General features: G+C 34.5%; 1 protein-coding gene across 1 annotated transcript in view; it reads left to right on the forward strand.

Moving 5' to 3' along the window:
• The window catches only part of LOC124357667 (E3 ubiquitin-protein ligase UBR2), a 42,090-nt gene extending 20,475 nt beyond the window's left edge, over positions 1–21,615 (forward strand). Inside the window, exons 2-4 of the mRNA XM_046809650.1 lie at positions 1,273–6,468; positions 10,800–10,947; positions 18,958–21,615. Of these exons, the coding sequence (XP_046665606.1) occupies positions 1,282–6,468; positions 10,800–10,947; positions 18,958–19,112 (5,490 nt within the window). The 5' untranslated portion in view covers positions 1,273–1,281 and the 3' untranslated portion in view covers positions 19,113–21,615. The remainder of the gene's footprint in view (positions 1–1,272; positions 6,469–10,799; positions 10,948–18,957) is intronic.
• The last annotated feature ends 1,405 nt before the right edge of the window (positions 21,616–23,020 follow it).

Raw genomic sequence — 23,020 nt, forward strand, 5'->3', positions numbered from 1 at the left:
CTACAGCATGCTATATCGCAGGTTGTTATCCGTTTTTAATTTTGAATGTACTGAGAATTAAAACACTGAAAAGTAGTAATAAAAGATATTGGAAAATGTGAAAAACTAATGATTGAAACAAAATTTCAGTAATACTACTGTTTTAACGTAAAACTGCTCAAATATTTTTGAATGCAAGCAAGTAAAAGTTAAAAAGGTCTGTTGATAAAATATATTATTTTATTGGATTAATACCAAAGTTTAAAAATTGTGTTGGTTATTAAATCAGAAAAATAGAAAAAATAGTAAAATGGTTTAACTTGTTTAGGCCTCTCATAATCAATCTTAATCAGCTTGAGAAACACACTCTTCTGATGCAAGCTGAATAGTAGTATGAAATTGTATAAATTTTATCTTAAAACATAGTCCATTGGTATTGTTTTTTTCAATACAACACTTAGTTATATGTTTATAAAAAATTTATTTTTCAAGTTATTTGGTTATATTTTATATCTTTTTGGATTAACATGAAATGGGATTTAATAATAAATAGATAGTGATATATTTGGGCATAATTTAAAAATAATAATGCTGTACAAACTAAAAAGTTTTGGAATTTTTAAAATTTTTAAATTTGTTTACTCAATATATATATATACTATATATATATAATATATATATATATATATATATTGACTTCCTTGAAGAGTGTGTTTCAAGGAATTAAAGTGTATAATAACTTAATTGACAACCAGAAGGAAGAAACTAACATTACTAGTTTTAAGAATAGTCTTTTTAAAAGATTAGTCAACTTATGTACATATAATTTTGATGAATTTTTGTAAAATCTAGTGCTATAATAAGGTTGGATCTATTTCATTAATGTAGTGATTTGACTCTGCATACTATTTAAGTATCTTATATTGTCTTAGTTAAGTTTAGTATGGGTTAGACTTGAACATGACATGACATACATTTATTATTGTGAATCAATATTGTACATAACAAAGCTGTGGTGGGAAAGGTTGATTCAATGTGAATTTTGAGTTTAGAAATTTGTTTTACTCCTGAATCCAACTCTTTGTTTTCAAATTGAAGAAACTATTATTTTGAGGATATGAACATTCTTTCTGTGTTGTATAAATTGATTTTAAAATGTGGCAAATATTTTATACGTCAATCTGATTTTACTCTGTCACAAATTTACATCTATTGTATTCAAAACAATCACATTTTAATTTTTCTAACAAATTATGTACTAGTAATAATAACAGTTTCTCTCTTCTGTTGCAGAATGGTAGCATGAGCGAGATAGACTGCAATATGGAGGTGGAACCCCAGCTTCCAGTTTTCCCAGACTCATCAAAACCTTGTGTCCAAGTATGGATGGACAAGTTCAACAAAGGCATGTTATCCTGCAACCATTTCAAAGAGCACTGGCGTGTTTGGGTGCCAAGCATCTTTAGTCCAGAACCCAACAACAGCTGTTTGGATTGGAGCTTTGACGAAGAGCAAGCCCAGAAAGTTCTCTTTGATACCTTAGAAGAATTTATATGCAATGGTGATCCACAGACTGTTTTAAAAAATCTTAGCCAGTTGGACAATCCACCGTCAATCTGTGGTCGGGTGTTCAAAATGGGGGAACCTACGTATTATTGTAGAGAGTGTGGAATGGATGCTACTTGTGTTCTTTGTGTGGACTGTTTCAAAAAGTCTGTTCATAGGAATCACAAGTATAAGATGGGAACTTCAAGTGGAGGTGGATGCTGTGATTGTGGTGATGTGGAAGCTTGGAAACAAGACCCATACTGTGATATTCATGCTGAGGGTCTTCAGAAGAGGCAATCTTCCGGAGGTTCGTTGCCTGATGATGTTGCGGAACGAGCTCGTATCACCTTTAGCACGGTACTACGTTATGCTTATCAGCTCCTCACATTGGAATATTCTCCTGGATTACCAGCAGATTTACGTTTGAAAGAGGCTGAAGAAGATCCTCTTAGTTTCCTGCACTCACCTGACAACTATTGTACGGTTTTGTATAACGATGAAACCCATACCTTTGAACAAGTCATTACTACCTTGGCCAGAGTTATTAAATGCTCTCAAAGGGATGCCATTGAATTTGTTACCAATATTGACAGAGAAGGCCGGGCAGTTGTCAAGTGCTCTACTTTTCAACATTGTACTGAGCTCAAACAAGACATTGAGCGGTTCACTTCAAGACATGGTAACAGACCACTGAAAGTGTTGGTAGTTCATGCTCATGTCGTAGCTCATCAGTTGTATGCAATGCGTCTTCTCACATGGCTCCAAAAGATTCTGAGCAACTGTGAAGGGTTCCGTGTCGTATTCAGTGAGGTTGCATTGCAAATAAAATCTCCAGATACATCTATAGTCGAAGGAATTTTGTTACGGGACTCAAATTTGTGGAAGTCTGCACGCCTTCATTGGCATCGACTATTTATTTCAGGAATGCTAATGGAGTATGAGAGTAAGAAAGCTTTTGCTAAAGTGTTTACCAAGAATTATGGAGCAGTGATGAAAGATTTCATCAGGGATGATCACGACCACTCATTTTCTGTAGCCTCTCTGGCAGTTCAAGTTTTTACTGTTCCAACTCTTGCCCATTATCTTATTGCTCATGAAGATGTGTTGTTAACATTAATGAATACGTTCATTTCTGAGTGCTCCAGGAAGACAAACAAGTCAGGGAAATTGGAATTTGAAAGAAATGCACCAAATGGTGCATTTAAAAGAGCTCAGTACATCTTGTATGACTTGAGATACCTGTTGGGAGTTATACCAGATGAATGGACCGATGAACTTCGTAAAGGAATCTTACAAGGAGTTACTTTGCTTCTGAACCTTTTAAATATTATGCAAGGAATGGACGCAGTAACAAGGCAAGTTGGTCAACACATGGAGTATGAACCTGAGTGGGAATCAGCATTCAATTTGCACATCAAACTTGCTCCTGTCATCACTTTGATCTTAAAATGGTGTGGATCTGATAAAGTCGTCCTTATCAAAGCTTATCGAGCAACTCTCAAGAAACTTTATGAGAACCCTAGCTTCAACCCCTCAGTTGTTGGGGAAGTACGTGAATTGGCTGATCACAGTGCCTCTTGCTTGCAATATGATGTGTCCTCTCAACCTGTCTCAATTCATTTGCCACTTTCTAGATTTCTTGCCGGTCTCCATCTTCATTTAGAGAAGTTTGGTTTAAATTTTGATTCTCCTGAAGTTCAGATCAGCTCTAAGCAATCTCCTGTCCAAATCATTGAACCAGTTCTGAGAACCCAAGTCATGATTTCCCAAGTTCATGCTGGTATGTGGCGCAGAAATGGTTATTCTTTACTCAATCAGCTCTACTTCTATCACAATGTGAAGTGCAGAAGCGAAATGTTGGACAAAGATGTTGTTCTTTTGCAGATTGGAGCTTCTTTGATTGAAAGCAATGAATTTTTAATTCACTTACTAAACAAGTACAATCTTATAAACTGGGCAAATCCACAGTTTGAATCCAACACACTGAAGAATCCTGAAGAAGATAGTATGCGACAAACTATAAGTCTGGTTGAAGAATTTTTGGGTTTATTAATTACCTTAGTAGGAGAGCGATACAATCCTGGAGTGGGGAAAGTTACCCAAGATGACTGTATCAAAAAAGAAATCATCCAACAGCTTTGCATCAAACCTTTGTCACATTCTGAACTAAACAAAACTTTACCAGATGATGTTAATCATGAAACTGGGATGGAAAAAGTAATCAATGACGTTGCAGTGTTCAAAAAACCTACTCAGGCATCAGGCAAAGGAGTTTATGAGTTGAAATCCGATTTATATGATCAGTACAATGTCTTTTTTTATCATTATACACGTGAAGAGTTGTCCAAATCTGAAGAAGAACAGCGTAAAAGAAGAAAGCAAGCAGGAGAACTTGAGTGCTGTCCCCCCCCTCCACTTCCACCCCTGTCAGAATCTTTCAGCATGATGGCAAATCTACTCCAGTGTGATGTAATGCTTCACATAATGCGAATAGTGCTGGAAAGAAGCATCAATTTGAGAGCAAGAAGTTTCTCTGAAGCACAGCTCAACAAAGTGCTTCATCTTATAGGGTATGCTCTTCATGAACAAGAAAGACAGAACTGTCAGTTTTTCTTGTTTCCTGAACGAGCAGAGAAATGGGAGTTAGAATCCCTTATGCAAATGCTTTCAAAAAGTCCTAGGATAGAAGTTCACAAAGATTTATTGACATGGGTTCTCGCAAAGTTCAGAAAAGTTTCTGCTTCACGTAATGCAGATTCTCAGACTTCTCAGAATGAGGCTGTTGTTGAACCCTCTGGCAGTCATCAAGATGAAACAGCTAAAGAGGAAAAGAATTGGAGAGCAGCTAAAGCTGCAGAGAAAAGAGCAAAAATAATGGCCCAAATGACAGCTATGCAAAAAAGCTTCATGAAAGAAAATGCAAAGCTCTTTCAGGCTTATTCTGACTCGGAGGAAATGACTGGGTCAAATATGGATTTGACAGAAATTGTTGATGAGTCTCCAGTCTGTCTAGGCCCAAATCAAACATCAAGAACATGTCCAAAGAAGACATACACTTGCATTTTATGTCAAGAGGATCAGGCAGTAACAGCAGATGGACCTGCTCTGGTGTTTGCCGCGTTTGTTCAAAAATCAACAGTTCTATGCCGAAACAGGAGTCAAAGTACTGAAGAAGATGATGAACAAGATCCACTGTTTTTAACACACAAATTAGGCCCTGCCCCTCACACCAGTACTTGTGGTCATGTAATGCATAGTGCTTGTTGGCAGAGATATTTTGATAATGTTTTGGCTAAAGAAAATCGCCGTCCTTACCGGCTGAGGCAACCTGCCAGCTTTGACGTTGAAAAAAATGAATTTCTCTGTCCGCTTTGTGAGTGCTTAAACAATACAGTCCTACCTCTTATTCCAGCTCTTGGTACCTTCCAACAAGGCAGTCAAAATATTGACAGTCTCAACCTTGATGAGTGGCTAAGTAGCATCATGATTGCTTTAAAACACAAGAAAAGGATTCAGAAATCAAAAGCAGCACAACAAAATGTAACCAAGCCAGAAAATTTAACTACTGCAAAGAAAACATCATTGAAAACTGAAGTTCCCTCTAGTTCAGACGATACTCCATCAACTTCTCTTATAGCATTAGCTACTCCTTCACCATCTGTCGATCCAGCATCTACAGAGGATGAAACTAACATATCCACTGATCTCTCTACTTCTGATGAAGATCTTGAGTATGAGGATGAACCTGTTCCTACTACCAGAGAGATAAGCATTGCCGAAAGTGATGTTGTGATGCAGTTGTTGCTGTATTCCCGTGCTGATCAAAATTGTGAGTCTACAGGAGAAGGAAATGGCTCTGAAAATAAAACTCCCACTCAGTTGTCTAATGATTTGTCGGAGATGATCATATTATTCTCACAAGCTACATTTACCAAAGGCTTGGGAACACATCCCAATCAGGATGATCAACGTGTTCCTCTAATGGCATGGAAGTCATGTGCTTATACAATCCATTCTCTTGAATGGTTAACCAGAGATATTGGTAAGCCCGTGCTGGGTGACTTATCGTGTAGACAGCAAGATTGTTTGGAAGGTTTAATTAGAATTGCAGGTGTATTGGGATCCACTTGGAAGCAGGAACAAGTTATCAATGGTCATGCCTTCCGTTTATTGTCATTGATATTAGAGAATCCATCAGATGGTCCTTCACTACTTGATTGGGACAGCTTCGGTGTCCTAGTACCACTTACCATTTCTATTCCCAGTCTGTTCTATACCGAACAACCGATCCCAATACCGATGGGCACAACACTGGAATTACACACTCTTCACCTTATGTTTATCTCAAATATGGCCCAAATAATATTGACCAGTGATTTGCAACGTGATGGGATACCAATGGAACAAGAAGAGACAGATGAACCTGAAACAGAGTGTCTTCGTGAGGTCATTAAAATCTTAAGAGGTAATATCGAGGTCAGTACGTCTGCAGTTTGGAGAATAGTACAAGAGAACTCTGTACCATTCTTGCGTTGTTGTGTCCTGTTCTACCATTATCTAACTGGAGTTCCTGCACCTACAGTTCTAACCGAAGTTGGGGGTGATACATTTGTCAATATGTGTTCGTACCTCGGACTCTCATCTTCATGTAAAGAACTGTTGTCACCTACCAATGTGTGTACTTTAATAAAAAAGTGGGCCAGCCATGAGAAAGTGAAAATGTGGTTGAAACAGTCTCCAATGGTGTACAGAGATCCCTTGGCCATCAACAAGCTAGTCAGTTTGCCTGACGACTATAGTGAGCTGATCAACACTGTGAGCCTCTTCACTTGTCCGAACAGTGATCGTGAGGACTCTCGTAACCCGACAATGTGCCTCATCTGCGGTGAAATGTTGTGTTCTCAGAGTTACTGTTGTCAAACAGAGCTGAACAAGATTTTGGTAAGCTACAAATATTATCCAAATCTAATTGCATAATATTTAAATAGAGTTCCTGTATTAAAATTTCCTGTTTTATTGATAACATACTTATTCTACTTGGAAAACGGAATCAGAAATTTTGTGCAGAGTGTATATAACAATACAAAATAAGTAATCTGTTAAGCAAGCGCAGAATTACTAACGACCAATTTAAAATGTGTATATGAAATTAAATATATTTTTATACATGTAAGAATGAAAGACTGTGAATTGGGTGAATGAGATGTAGTCTTGTTATTAACTAATATTTTCTTCCACATGAGTCTTTTGGTTCACATTGTGTAGAACATTGCTAATGCAATTAAAATTTTGCACATTAATGCAGTGAGGTTTCATTTTATAGATGTAATTGTTAATGTGACCCCATTCAAAGTAGTCAAGTGGAGATAGATCTGGCGATCTTGGTCGCCACTTGATACTTTCTCTTCTACCTATCCAGTGATTTGGAAAAAAATGTTGTTTAAATACTCGCTGACATGCAGGTCATCCAACAAGGAACCAAACACCCTGCTGGTAGGTGCTCCATCCTGCTGGAATCAAACTTCACTACAGTTGTTAGTTGCTACTTGGATAGCTGGATAAACCTGATTTTATAACATTTCCGGTATTCCTCAGTATTAAGGTTTCCATCGATAAAAAAGGGCCCTACAAACTGATCCCTCACAATACCAAGCCAAACATTTAATTTTTCAGGCTGCTGGATATGTTGCTTTCTCATCCAATGAAGGCTAACATCAGCCCAACAACGAGCATTGTATCTGTTACACATGAAAGTTGCTTTTAAATTTTGTATGCTCTATAACCACTGTAATTTAAAACTTTACAAACTGATGTTTGAGATATACTTAATATTTGAGAAACATTTCTTGTTGAGGCATGAGGATCTTCTACAACGGACTAAAATGTCTAGTGACAATGCTTTGCTTGTAGCTGATTTTGGTCATCCAGGTTTGGGGCGGTCTTTAATGCTGCCTGTTTCTGGAAACGTTGGTTTGATTATTGTACTCCTGATTTAAATTCAGGGTTTTGATTGGGATGTCATTAAAAAATTCCTTACTCCATCATCACCTGGTCTCTTTAGCCTCGCATCATCAGGATCATAATACAATCTTCTATTTTGCTTAAACACTCCCATTTCAATATAAAGCACCACAAAAACGTGTCATAACTTTGATTATTCCAACCAGAAACTGAACATGATACTGGACTGTCTTAAAACTGATAAGCCAAGGGAGGACTGTCTTACAGCAGTTAGTAACTGTAAAACAGTTTGAGTTTGTGAGGAAAGTGGTTGTCTATTTGGTTATTTACCTTCTGAATGTGAATGTTCTTGTTTTGCCTCAATTAATGTTTAATTCATTTCAATGAGCTGCCATTGAGTACTGGGTTGAGATAGAAAGCTCTAGTTTCAACTGCTCTTCTTCTTTTATCAAGAGCTTTCAAATGAGTTGTCAATGGGTCTTCACATTTAAAAATTTTGAGCCCCCCAATCCCATTTTAGGGAAATGGTTAAATTTTTAACAGTGACTAAAAAGTTCACTTCTATTTCCTAGAAAGGTGTCTTGAGTGTTCCATCCCTCCATCTTTATCCATCAAAAACTGAACAGAGTGTATCCATACTTTTAACTCACATTGGACAGACACACACAAACGCACACGTGAAATTATGAAAGAAAAAGGCTTCTATACAACACTTTACTATTTCAGCTAATATTGTTGTTTTGAAAACGAATATAAATAACTGTAGTTTATTAATGTAATTTTTAATCTAGACATAGTATGTTTATTTATTAAATTCATGTAATTGTTATTATTCATAGATTGAACAAACATAAATTTCATTTAAATCTGTAATAATTGGTAACAGGTTAGTGAGTCGCACCATTTGTTTCTGTGGAAATGAGTTAGGTTAATTTACTCTCCCTCTCACCGTTCTTTCTCCACACCAATACATGTCCTTTTTTACTTAGTCCTTTGACACCGGCGCTATCTGATGTGCACTGTGCCTGAGTGGCGGTGCGCGCGGGACCTGCCTGCCCTCGCTGGGCGGCAGGATTTCACTCAAATCTCACGTCCTGCGCATCGTTCTAGTTATTTCCCTCTAACTTTCTTATTTATTATTCAATTGGTTCAAAGTAAAGTTTTTATTTTGTAAAACTAAATTGTATTTTGTAAATTACCTTTATTTTGAGTGAAACTTACGAATTTTCTGACAATTAATATATGTGTTTTACATTACTTAAGTTTGAAAAACTTGCGTTTCATTACATTTTAAGTGTGTTTTGGGGTAAAAAAAACCTAGAATGAAGCTGTTTTCAAATACTTATCATTGAAATTAGTTTTAATATCAGTATACAGCTTATGTTAGATTTTAATTAGAAAAGAAACATTTTCTTTGGGATAAGAATACACCAATATGTTTTTATAGTTACAAATTGTATTGAGTAGAGTTCAGTAAATTAAAGTTATTTACACAGATTGAAATAGTTTCAAGTATGATTTTCAAGTCCTTTTAATAATGTAGGGCGGTGTGATAGCTTTGAAAGCAAGGATCCAAACACAATCTTATGTCACAACCACTGCAGTAGATAGTGGATCTCTTCTCTCTTCCGGCTTTGCGGTACACTCCCACAGCGTCATTGAGTGTTGGATTGTTTTGGCCAGTGATTACTATTTCTAGCAGAAAGCCTAGTGGTTTCTTGTATGGTAGGAATCTGAACAATTCGCTCAATGGGACCAAAACAAAGAATAAGTCCTTGGACAAGCTTTAGTCGAAAGTCACTAAGAGGCTTCTTGTTTCCATTTTCAGGTTTGTAGAGAATATAGCTGTTCAATACATGGTATCCAAAAAATGAAAGAATAGTTTCTTTACAAGTAAACGTTTCAAAACAAAGTCAACAATTTCGATTTGTTTTTTTGTGAAAAATACAACCTTTTAAGAAACAAACAAAAAACATCCGGCATGAAAAGGTTAGTTCGTTTACATTACACCTGTTCTGAATAGGTTTATATTATGCTAGAAGTATTTAACATTATTAAACTTGTACAACAATAATAAACATGGTATCACACTCTTTAAATCTATGTTTTAATCCCTCCCACTCATAATAACTCTAGGTGTCCGTGGTACTACTGAACCCTATTAATTCACTACTCCGACATGGAACGCTCGACTCATGGTGCCCGCGACTCACACGTTTTGCTATTGTTTTATTATTTTATTAGTGCTTAAATATTTACATTACAATGTAAATATTTAAGCAAATAAACTTACTTATTATTGAGAAATGTCCATTTTTTTGTTGTTGGTCATAGCCTGTTGAACTAAAGGACATTTTATTAGGTCACCAACAAAATACTCAGTGACTTCAGGAAGATCGTAAATTCCCAAATAAATTTAAATTCCTACGAATGCTTTAATTTCATCTACAGTTACTGTAGTCCAGTTTGAATCCTGTTTGTTGTTTTCATTTTGTTTATAGACAGCATAGGAATTAGTACATGACACGAGATTCTCAAAAAATTCATTTCTTCCAACAATAGATTTAAAAATCGATTTCAGATGAACCCACCGGCAAAGAATGACATGGCCCACAACTGCTATCAAATATATTAGGCTCAACATAGTTTATTACATGAGACCAGGGAGGGGGCAGACGAAGGGGTGCAGGCAGAGTACGGTGGCACTGAGCCCGACCTGTTGGTTGGGCAGGAGCAGTTTAAGGTCATCTACACAAAACTCACAACCACTAGCATCACTCCCAACATCACTGTGATCACTCAGAACACTGTTGTCAACGCAGATATCACTACTTTCACTTGAATCATCTTATCACCACAAATTCCAAAATCGATTTCACTGTCGCGAAGAGTACGACTAGGCCCGGCCATGTTTTCCACTAAACTAATCAAAATTAAAACAATAAAACGTTATTGCACAAGAGAATAGGAAAGAATAAAGGTCTCCTTATAGCAAAACAGTCGTAATAGTTTTGAATATTGCCGCTAGAGCGCAGAAGAAGATGGTAAAGCAGTGCAAGTCGATCTGAGACTTGTGCTCTACAGTGGCTAAAAGCTGTCCAAGTCAATTCAAGTCTTGCATGCGGGAGTGGGTTAAGTAAGTTTATTTATTTATTTGTATTTTTTTTATGAGGAGAGGGGACTCATTGGTGTTTATTTTTATTTTATTTTACTGCTGTCAATATTAAATTTTCTGGGTGGTGAATTGAATAAGAACCACAGTTTTGCGGTAAAAAACTAGTATGTGACAATTTAGACATTGTGCTGTACAGGTTGGGGCCTGCACGTTTCATGCCCATGAGTGCGGGGCTGGGGCTTGCATGTTCCTGCGAGTAAGAGAGTGTGAGATCTTGCTGCTGGCCAGTCCCAATAGAGGCTGCTTCATGATTCCTCCTTACCTCGATGACTATGGAGAAACAGGTACATATATTTTCAAAAAAATTATTTCCATTTTGAAAACTGAAACTAAACCGTAGCTCAAATAAATTAAATATCACTTTATGCCCATTGGTTTTGGTTTGTCAATGGTTCAATCTGCATGGAATTGCTTAGTTGATGTTAACGAAGAAAAATTTGTTGCTGGCATTATGGCGATGGCCTCTTGTTATTGTTGCAGATTGCTATTGCAATTTCTTACCTAGTTTTTGGCTATTATTGCATTTCAAGCCATGTATTTCAAAACCATTATACCATATGAACCTGCTAATGGTAGCAGTTCCTTTTGTACTGAGGAGATACAGTAATAGCAGGAGCAAAGCCCCAATTTGCATTACATTAACACACAACCTAGTTTTTTTTTAATCAATAAAGGAATTTTCCCTATGAAAGAAATCCATTTTAATTTTAGTGGGATTAAAATTTAACTATCAAAAGGTTTTTAAAAAGTAATCATTCTTTCTGAAATATTTTTTTTAGCTTGATGCACTTAAAACACTGTATGAAACACAAATTAATTAAATTAATGCCAGCCAATCATATGGAAAACTGACAATTTGTATGAAAATGGTGACTTTCATCTTCTGGTGAAAAGAGTGAAAGAACTAAAACATTCAATAGCACATGATTGGTTGGTTGAGGGACCCTTTCCATTTTCCATTTACATTTGAATGAGAAAGAGTGTCTATCATTATCGTTCAAACACACAATAGGTCGGATCAGTTTTTAATGCATATGTATGTCAGACTTGAATTTTGTGTTAGGGATGTACTAAAAGCAGTGCAAAAGTATTAATAATATAAGCTATTTATCTGTTCGTAAACCATAAGAAGATAAACGTTTTATAGTCTTCATGAAATATGCAATTAAAGATGAAATGATCTTGCTAAAAAAATCTTGAATAAAATTAAATTCAATTTTTTCCACGTACCACTTTCCAATTAATTGTGAAACATCACTTATTGAAAAAAATCATCTGATCTCTCTAATTGTTCTGTCACAAACAGTCAATAGACAAAAAGTTCTCTATAAAACACATAACAATGTCTTTGCTATAAGTTATTTGTAGTCCATTGGATTACCCTTGACCAATTCCTGAATGAAATGACATTAACCTAATCAAGAAAAGAAATATACGCTGAAAATGTGTAACGTGAATCAATTAGAATAATGAAATTATTCACAATCTACTTATATTATGCATTTGTTTAACATAATACTTAACCCTTTCAGGGCCAGGAGCAAATATGAGATGTTGCAAAATTTTTTCACATCTCATATCCCCTTGTGACTAGTCAAAAGTGCAAGGCTAAAATTGGCGATTTTGCAGTCTCAGATTAAAATTTATAAGTTTTCATAACAATTAGAGAATGACCTAAAAGTTGCACCAAATAACTCGTATAAATATATACTATGAACAAAAATATATAAATGTAGTTTTAAGTAATTTAAAATAAAAAAAAAATGTTTTAATAGATTACATAAAATATTTTATTTTTTTTTGCAAATAACTAAAAAAGGGAAAATAATTTTACAATAGGAAGCTATATTATTATATTATACATTTAGAAAGGAACAACCATGCAAATTTTTGTGTTATATCTCTCATAAATAAATTTTGTATGACACATTTTGTATAAATATGTATAATTGTACTTCGCAACATTTTATAAGTGTTAAAGCAGCTGACTTACATTGCAAGAAACTTAAAATAAATATTCAAATTATGGATGAACCGGTAAACAGATGATTGTAGGATCCATAAACAGTTTCAATACAGTTAAAAAATACTATTTACCAAGAAATATTTACACAATTTTATTTGAAATTTATATACACTTTTTCTATTTACAAATGTGTTATTTACAATTTCACTCCTGTGAGATCGCAAATTGTCAGTCATTGTAACAACTACACACAATAGCTGAGCATGTAACAACTGAAACTACTAATATTTACAACCACAAAATAAAATAATGAAGAAGAATCCAGCATACAATAATATGATTACACTAAAGCATAAAGAATTAACAACGAAAGATCGAGTCGAGCTGATGTCACTTGGCAATTACGAAATAAAAATGCATAGACCTCCAAAATAAAAATGATGTTCATATTAATTATATACAAATATACAAGGGAATAAAAAAACATAAAACTTTAACCCCGACGTCCGTACTATACGGACGTCGTAAAAATGGCGTCAACTCCCGACGTCCGTATAGTGCGGACGTGCACTTTTTATTACTTTACTGGCCACCTATTTCACCAAATGCATTGAAATTTCACAGACTTGTGCACGAAGATATTTTGCATCGAAATATATTAGTTTGTAATGGTTAGACTTCGTATTTTGTCAGTCTGTGACTGAGCAATTGCAGTTCGTCTCGACTGACTGCTCACGCTTGTTGCAGACAGCTGTATATCACGTGGTTGTGAATATTCCGTTTTCTTCACATTTTTAGGTTAAAGCAGTGTAAAGTACGGCAGTTAAAGTTTAGTTTATTATTTGTTTGATTTCAAAATGAGTAAAAGACATCGTTCATAGTCTCCCATAAGTGAAAATACACTAATTAGTAACCTAGTTGCAAATGGTGTGGATGTGATTAGTGACGACGATTTGAGTGATGGATATTGTTTTATGTTGTTATATTGTTTATAAATATTGTTTTAAAACTTTTATTTAGATTATGAACAGTTTTAGTTATGTTGTCAGAAATAACTTTGGGTTTATGTTTATTTTAAGTACTGTGAATTTCAAAGGTCTTGTTACATTGCCTTGCCCAGAAATGGCAAAAAGAAAAATTTACACGGCTTTACAAAAATTGATGTTACTCCACTTGTAAATAAGGTAGGCCTATAATTTTTGTTTCCTTTTATTAAGGATTAAATATATCATAAAGTAAATGGGTATTTTTGTGTCAAATATTTTTTTATCTATATGGTTTCCATGATCAAACTTGCAATTTTTTAATTTTAATTATTTTTTATATATGTATATGTATGTAAAAGAAATTACTTTCAAAATAATAATTTTATTTGTATATTTTTGTAAGCTACATGTATAAAGAAGTAAAACAAAAAAAAATTACCTAAATATCTTAAAAAATAACTGAGTTATGAATTTTTTACAAAACCCTTACATTTTGTCTGAAAATGGCTTGGGATTTCTGGCACATCACTTGATTTAATGGCCGGGGTTAAAAGGGTTAATCATTTGACGTATTTATTTAAGAAAACGACAAATATCAAGGAGACAACATATTGTCACCTGGCGCTTTTCGTATATGTCACCGACGGCAACATTTTAACGCCTGGCACTTTTCAGACACGATCTATGGCAGCAATATATTGCCTCCTGGCCCGGAAAGGGTTAAGGAAACGTTTTACTTCTCAAAATGAATAGCTCTAAAGGAATTTGTAAATTCTTAGTTATTATAGTTATGTTTAATTTATTATAAAATATGTAAAGTTAGCTATGTGTTGCATCAGTTGTGGCACCGCTGTCTCATAATTCTATAATGCACTGATTGAAATGTGGATTAAAAATTAAGTTCTAAGTATTGAAAACTCCAGGTACACTAAATTCCCAGATAAAATAATCACATTAAAACATTGTTAAAAAGATGTAGGGTCTTCGTACGCGGAGAAATGTCAAGGTAAAAAATTACATAGAACAACTGCATAGGCAAAGAGTTTTCAAAGATAATGGATTTTTACACAAGTTTAATCCTGCAGATGATAAAAATTACACTAAAAAATGACATCACGTGTAATGGAACCTCCAGCTTATGAAAATATTTAACTAACATTGAGAGTTGGCAATGCAGTTGTTGTTTCCCAAATTTTGGAAGTTTTTTTACTGTAGTAAAAAAAATAACCATATAAAATTATAGAAACACTTATTACATGACTGTACTTTTTTAACTACTTTCGTTATATAAAATAAAAACAAACTTCTAATTACGCTAAGACTACAGAGCCCTCCAAACTAAACCACTTGTGGCACAGTATTTTGCACATACTGTACATTAAAAAAATTAACACAGTGCACTGTGCATATATTTTCCTTATTATTTTTAAATCATACTGGTTGGGGTAATATCTTTTGTTTACTAATCATTCAGTATTAGTTTTACATCTAATAATTTAGTAATCCATTCATTTAAACTAATAACTACCAATCATAATTTTTACCTTGAAATAAAAAAAAATGTACTTTTTAGTATTTGATTTATATTTCCAAATATTTGTTCACCTTTACTACAAGGTATCAGGCCATTACTTGCATATCGAGGAAACTTCAACTACACATAATAAGAAAAAAGAGGGAACATTTTATTCAGAACTTTTTAGTTGTTAATATTATGTACTGGTAGTAGGGGAGACCGGGGCACTATTGGACGTAATTTCATGTTTCCACTTTATGCATTTTTCTAATTATGAAAACTGTTAGTTAAAAAATTTAGTTTTTTTTGCCTTGTGTTTAGTTCGGTCTTCTAGAACCCCCACAACAAATTTTCTAGATAATTTGAGCACCCTTTTATGTGGATTATTTTTTTTTTTATAAACCTCTACATTTTGTCCAAATTTGCCCCGTCGGGGCAGTTTTGGACAAAATGATTTTTTTATTGGGGCACAATTGGACAGTGCTAAAAATTGGTTTAATTGGACATAAAAATAAACTCATTTATAGGTTTCAAACATCATCTATATATTTAAGTAAACATATATACAAACTTTATAACTGAAAAAAACAGAAGACACACGTTAAAAAAAAAACTATTTGAAATTAAAAGTAGTCAAATTTTCCTTGAAAACAAAGCAGTTTGCTGCTCTGGATGTCCCACCAATTATATCTGGTTGTCGCAGCTTGAACTCGATGTCTTTGGTTTTCGACAAAGCTGACTTCAACATTTTCTGGGAAGTAAAACTTGTAAGAGTTTTTGGTTCTTTTTTGAGAAATTTCCACACTGAAAACCATCAGTCACATGCTCCTCTATATTTGGCCAATAAAGTGGTAGATATGGCCTTCTTAGAAGCAAACTTTGTCAGTATGAAGTAACATTTTGTGGCATAGTTTTTATCAGGAAGGTAATCAAACAGTTCTTCTTCATCCTCATGAAAAGTCTTCAGGAACAAGGCCTCCATCGTTCTAGTTTTATTTGTATCACATCTTTCGTAGCTAGTAAGATGAGTCATCTTGATACAGCTTTCTACAGGCCCCCTCAGTTTTTTTTCTTCTTACTTTCCTTTTTTACTGCCCTCTCTTGTTTTTTTTTTTTCCACCGAACATTTTCTTATGTCTTTTTCTTTTAAACTCTGCTACAAGAGCATCTTTCTCTGGAGTATCAGTCAGAATTCGCGAACGACCTTTTTTTCGGCCTCGCCTTTCCTTTCCCTTAGGAAAACGTATTTGGGGTAAGGCATGACATCCTCTGGAGTAAGCGTCAATGTAGTAGGTCTTTTTTAACATTTACTGGTTGTGGCGTTGATGGGCCAGGTACATTCGGGGTCAATAGTTGGCTTGTTTGATGATTGTGAGCCTTGTGGGTCGTCAGAGCTTTGGCTATTTTCCATCAACGGAAAAGTCACATGACGTACCAGGCAACTGGATTATGGTTGTTGGTTTTTCTTCTACTTGCGATGACATAACACGGTCAGTCACACTGGCACCCTTGAAATCAATTGTCAGTGAACACACTGCGGTCTGAGTGGATAGATTCCAGCTTTACGAAATCCACTTTTGATGTTAGATGCAGTGAAAGATTCAAACAAATGGTTTAGCAGTAAGCTGAGCAATTTCTCGAATTGTAATCGTTATGACCACAGGATGTTGAGATAGCGCCATTGAGATTGAATTCAGAACGTAAAGCGCCTTTTTAAACGGACTAAAAACTGCTACATCCAGCGGCTGACTTTTGTGCGTTGTGTGTGGATGGCTAGTGATCATATGTATGCTATGATCTCTGCTGTTACATCACCACATCCAAGCAAATGTGGGACTCATGATTATCCAGGGTTAAAAACCACGGGTTTTCTTTAGAACATTTTGTGGCCCTTTTTTGGCAATATGTTTTAAGCGTCTCTAAAAAGAGAGCTGATGTCATCCAACCAGAATCAGAATAAAGAGCTTTGCTTCCCTTCAGGTGCCCCAATCAAGTAGCACAAAGTTTGGGCGTTTTCTGGGGAAAATGTAAATTGGTGGCAAGTAAGTCCCATCGGCGCATATGACGGCACAGAAAGTTAATTTGCTCCCCCCTCTCTTCCTGATACGACTTGGCCCACCTGTTTTGTTCCCCTTGCTGCAATCACTTTTGGCGCCTCCAGCACAGTACTTATTTCCACTCTCGTCTAAATTTAAAAATTCTTGACGGAGGAACTTCTACTTTTGCGAACAAAGCTTCTAGGTTGTCAAATACGTTCCCACTTTGTGTTTAATTAAAAGCTAGTGTTCCTGGACAGACTAGTCTTTTCTGCTTGGCGAAGTGAAAGTCCTTGATGTCTCTTCATAAAATGGTTTAGAGCCATTCTTCTCCTGATAAGCCTGTAGTACGCCATTTAGCAGGTAATGCGTTGATCGAGATTCAAAGCCAAGGCATATTTGAAGGCTAATTCCCTGGCCATCATGTAAGTTAGGCCATAGTTCAGATTCTGGACCTTTCAATGCAATAGTCTGCAATTTTTTTGTTCTTGTTCAGGTGTAAATACTTGTCTTTGAGAGTATTTAGTGTTATAAACAGGGGCCATATCTTCTATAGTAACCTCTTTTACTGGCTGGTGCTCATCTTCAAACCTCTTGAAATAAAGTTACATTTTCATTGCCCACTAGGCTCATTGACATGATCCTCATTGTTAAGCTCATCAACGTCCATTACCATTGTTTTAGGCTCATTAGCTATAAGACTATTCTCATTGTTGACTTCCTTTTGCTTTACTTTGTTGAGTCTGAAATGTAAGGGTCGACTTTTTAAGCTCCATGGGCTTCGGCAGCTTCTCTTAATGGGATCGGTAGTTACCATTTCTATAGTCATTTAAATGCCGCTACTATAGGATTCTTCAGAAATATTAGCCCTCCGTTGTCTGTTTTCTTTATATACTTCCTAACCATCTTTAACCTGGAAAAAAAACAAAAAAACAGTATTGTAGCAATGACAAAACATAAAATAATGTTTTGTCCAATTGTGCCCCATACTTTTGTCCAAAAACTGCCCCGAGGTAGGTTAAGATATAAAAAATTGAAGATTACAGAAAGGAAAGTGACATAACCTCAAAATGAATGAAATTCATTGCATAGTCAGTTTTTAAAAAAAACTAACAATTTCAAAATAATAGACACAATTGTTTCAGGATAATACTTACTGTGAAAGAGATAAGTTTGTGAATATGCAAAATCACTTCATTTTGGGTAAAAAACATAAAATATGAAACTTCAATTTCTAAGAAGATGTGCCACAATAACCAAACTTTCCACAGTGAAATGTTGACCGTCTCAGGCATACCAAAATGGGAAATTGAAGGGGAGACAAAAATTTCCCTCTAGCTATAAAAGGCATTGTCCAATAGTGCCCCCAGTCCAATAGTGCCCCGGTCTCCCCTAAATTAAAATAAATTATACATTTATAAAATGTATAAGAATGAAATGAATAATAACAGCTTGGAGCACTCATCTCAGAATGGTTCCTTGATGCGGAATTTTGGGCTATCCTGACCATTATAACCGTTTTGTTATACAAGATCTGAATGGGAAGATAACCGAATCAACCAACGTCAAGCGTGCTGCTGCTTGTTTAGATGATTGCCGAGTGATCCTGTCCTTGCAAGTGGTCTGCTTGCCTGGCCATTGGTAGTCCTTTGGAAGTCACCTCTAAGCTGTTGTTCTGTAGGTTAAGAGTTGGGGAGGGCTTCTTAGCCCTAAATTCACCTAGTAAAATCATACATTCCTTGACTTTTCGGGTCAACTAGATTCAGAGCCTTGCCTTGTTGGTGTTGCAGATCAAGGTCTGCGGAGAGGCAATCCTCTGCGACTGTGTCGAGAACGTTACCGCAAACTGCAGCTGCTGTGGCTCGGCCACGGTATACACGAGGACATTGCTCGCGCCATTGAGTCCAGCAACAGTCTGGTAGCCACCTCGTGGCAGCACCTCTAGTTATATTATCTTTTATTTACAAGACTTTTAATGCTGTATTATTATGTATTTTTACAGATTTTTAATATTTCTGAAATTTTATTCTTTTTTTTAGGAAAACAATGGAAAATAAGCAATTGTGTTTCAATTTATGCGTTTATTTTTTTATATCTTATTCTATATAATAACTTTGATCTTAAGTGGATATGTTTATCGCATGGTATTGATTCAACAATTTTATAGCTTGGGAATTATGTACTGTTCAACATATTTAGGAATGTGTCAGTGTATCTAATTTACCCATTTATGAGCCATTTCTTGTTACTTTATATTACTTTTAATTAGTTCAACAAAACTCATAGTGGCTGGTTACTTACAAAGTGCAATTGAAAAATATTACTTTTGCTGCTATAACAATTCCAAGTAATGTTTTGCCAGAAATACTGTTGATGTAACCCTTCTATAAGTAGATATAAATCATCAACACTTTCTACTTTTCATTAAATATTTTATTTTTGGATTTATTAATTTTAATGAACAAAACTACATAAATAGTAAACATTGTAATTTTATTCATTGGCTGAACATAACTTCATTTTTTCAGTTGGTGTCAATATGTAGATGATAGGACATTAATTCCAGTGATTATACACAGCAACTACTCCTTTGTAAAAATATCACATTCCTTATGACTATTCAGACAAGAGTAGTATACATTTCAAGTTCAGTATGTAGGCTTTTCAACTTACGTGAATAAAAAGGATAAGAGGGATTACCAAAAAGTACCTTACAATGAGGCAAAGTGGGTTTATGTGTTTATTTCCGTTACTAGAAATAACTTTTGTAGGTTGACATTATATTTGATTACATTAAAGATACAAAATGTGAATATTACCATCTGCGTAGTAAATTAATTTAAAGTTAAAAAATTACTTTATGTTAAATTAAATTGAAATCGTCTTAATTTACAGAATTTGATGACAATATCAAATAAGCAAAACACAAAAAAATATTATTATTTTATAATAAGAATAACGTTATAATTACCTAATCTAAATATACAAACTGTACTTGGAAAAATGTATCATCTATAGTGTATCTCCATAAACTGCTAAATGAAAGAAATATTTGTTAAAACGTTTGTATATAATTTTAAATTGTTTGTTTTAACAAATAATTCTTACTCTAATTTGTTAAGTTCTCTGATATAAATGTGTTCAGGACAGACCTATTACTGTTCTTAAATCTACATGGGAGGTGTTGTAATCTATTTATGTAGAATTATACCTGATACTATCCACACACGGGTATCATGCATGTATAATCTACATTTTCCACTATCAACTTTGAATTTCTAGCCTATGATAGTCAGTATTCCATTCTTGTGGCATGCCAATGAAATGAAAAAAACTCAAGTTAGATAAAATAATTCAGTTTTATGTAAGCATTTTAGAACTTAACTGTTCACTAAGGTGTTCTCGGCCCGTCATCTATACTGTACTCTTATAAAACGTGTTCACCTATCTAGCAAGCTTGCACGGAGAGCCTGTCAGGGTTAGTGATCAATAATTAGTGATTGATCAACAATCAAACATGCTTCAAATTTGATCATGTCTTTTAACAATCAAACACGCTTAAAATTTGGCCAAAGTGATTACAAAGTTGTGAAAAGTCTCAATGAACTTGTAACTGTAAGTGGCTGAAATCTTCATACTGTTAATTTTCACTTATATTTATCAGTATATTTATTAAAAAAATTTTTTATGTCACAATTGCACCAGAAGTGCTGACCATTCCTTAGTGTTGTGGATCGTTGTTATCAAGATGGGTCTATGTATTTGTTTGTTAAAGCAAAACTATCACTTTAATAGTTTTTGTAAATGTGTGATAAAATCCTGGCTAATACAGCATTTTTCTATAATCTGTACTTATTAAATCTATGACCCAGTAATTGTAATTTGGAAAATTATTGAAGATTCAAAGCTAATTTAACCATGTGTTAAGTATTCAATTTTTTGATCTTGTTTAGATGTATGACTATTTATTCAAACTAACACAATAGTCGTGTCAACTTGCGTGTGGTAGATTTCATGAAAACCATTAAAATTGTTGGTTTTTTTTTAAAATTTCACTGTGAATTTTTTGTTAACTAATGTTTGTTACTATTGATAGATTGTCCATCTGTGAGAGGATATGTTCAGCATTAGCTTTTACTATTCGTAACATTGTTATGTAAATACATAGATTATGCATCAGTGAGGTTGTTATAAGTTAAGGCATAGTATGATTTATTTTGCACAATAAATAACATTATTTTGGTAACCTAGAAGAGCAAATAATTCCAGTTTAAATATTACATTATTTTTAGTTGGTTAAAAACAAAACAAATCTACTATGCTATGATATTGAAAATTTTATCTCTATGGATGTGTGATATTTTAGTTTTAAATCGTAAGAGTTAGGTATATTGTTTATTTTGTTTGTAATTAACTAAATACTGAACAATAAAGATTATTTGCACATATGTCTGAAGTTTATTCTATAATATTAATCTCTGGAGGGGGAACTATTGTTTTTTATTACTGTATTGATTTATGTGGTTCAAGGGTACTGTTAGTCTTCTCAGAAGTCTTCTTCTTCCATTGATTTCAGTTCAGTATTCAAGTGAAACCATATCAATCCATTTACCAGCACAAGCCAACATGGGTGTATAAAAAAACCCATGGAGCTGATTAAGTTGGCTTTGCATATTTTTTACTGTGCAGTTATTGAAATTCAAATCAAAACATAAATAAGAACCATTTTAAATACTTGCATTCTATAAAATTAATATACTTAAGAGTAATAGAATAATGCAAAAATATCAAGTAGACCAGTAATAGAACATGCAAAAATATTAAGTAGACTAGCTACATGCTTGTTGGTTTTATTTTAATCAGTAAGGTGATTAACAGTCTTTGTAAAAATGTGTAAACAAAATTCAAGACTTTGAAAAAAAATGTTTAGTGATTTGACTTTGTAATCTGAAACCATTTTGTCTGTGCACTGTGGATTCTTATTATAGCAACAATATAGACTTGTTCTCACTTCATCATTGTTGAAAGTGCTTCCCGCCAAGTGACGGGAAAGGTAATAATCGCTTAGCTAGGTCAGGGCTATACAGTTAAGTCCAAAACTTCCTATCCAAAAGAATCAATCGTTCCTGAGTCTGGACAACAGTGTGGAACCTGTCACAGTGAAAGATCATGGCAACAGTTTTGTGATAGGCATGGTGTTTTGCTGGTGGAATTGATGCCATGAGATATAACAATAAATGCAGAAGTTTACTGTGCAACCCTCATCAAGCTCCGTTTAGTGATACAAAACAAAGTGATGCAGCAAGCTGACAAAGGGAATTTTGCTCCTCATGATAACGCTAGGTCTCCACTGCTGTCCAGACTTGGGAAATAATTAGCTCTCTTGGATGGGGTTATTGATCATCCACAGTTTAACCCTGACCTTGCCCCAAGTGATTATCTCTTTTATCATTACTAGATTATTTTGAAGCGTCATCTAGTACCAGTGGCAGATGCAAGCTTTGTGGGTCCCTGGGCAATTGACTGGTGGGATCCTAGTTACCATGGGGTCTGGGGGTCTTCTCCCAGTATTCATGTTTAATGTGCTGAAAATGGTTCGATAAACCCAAAAGAAAAAAGTTGACATGGTTTATTATAAAATATGCCAGGTCAAAACTGTAAAGTATAGCCAGTAGTCAAAATCAGTACATTACGGTAGGCTTATTTTTTGGAATACCACCTTATAATTTTATTTAGTCTTGCATTTTAACTATGCATAACAAACCAAAGTGGAAACTTCTTCACTAAATAATTTGGTAGCGAAAAAAAAAACAGCAAAACATTTTCATTACAGAACTGTAAGGTTTTATTGTA

The sequence above is a fragment of the Homalodisca vitripennis genome, chromosome 3, assembly GCF_021130785.1.
Source record: "Homalodisca vitripennis isolate AUS2020 chromosome 3, UT_GWSS_2.1, whole genome shotgun sequence".
Classification (NCBI taxonomy): Eukaryota; Metazoa; Arthropoda; class Insecta; order Hemiptera; family Cicadellidae; genus Homalodisca; species Homalodisca vitripennis.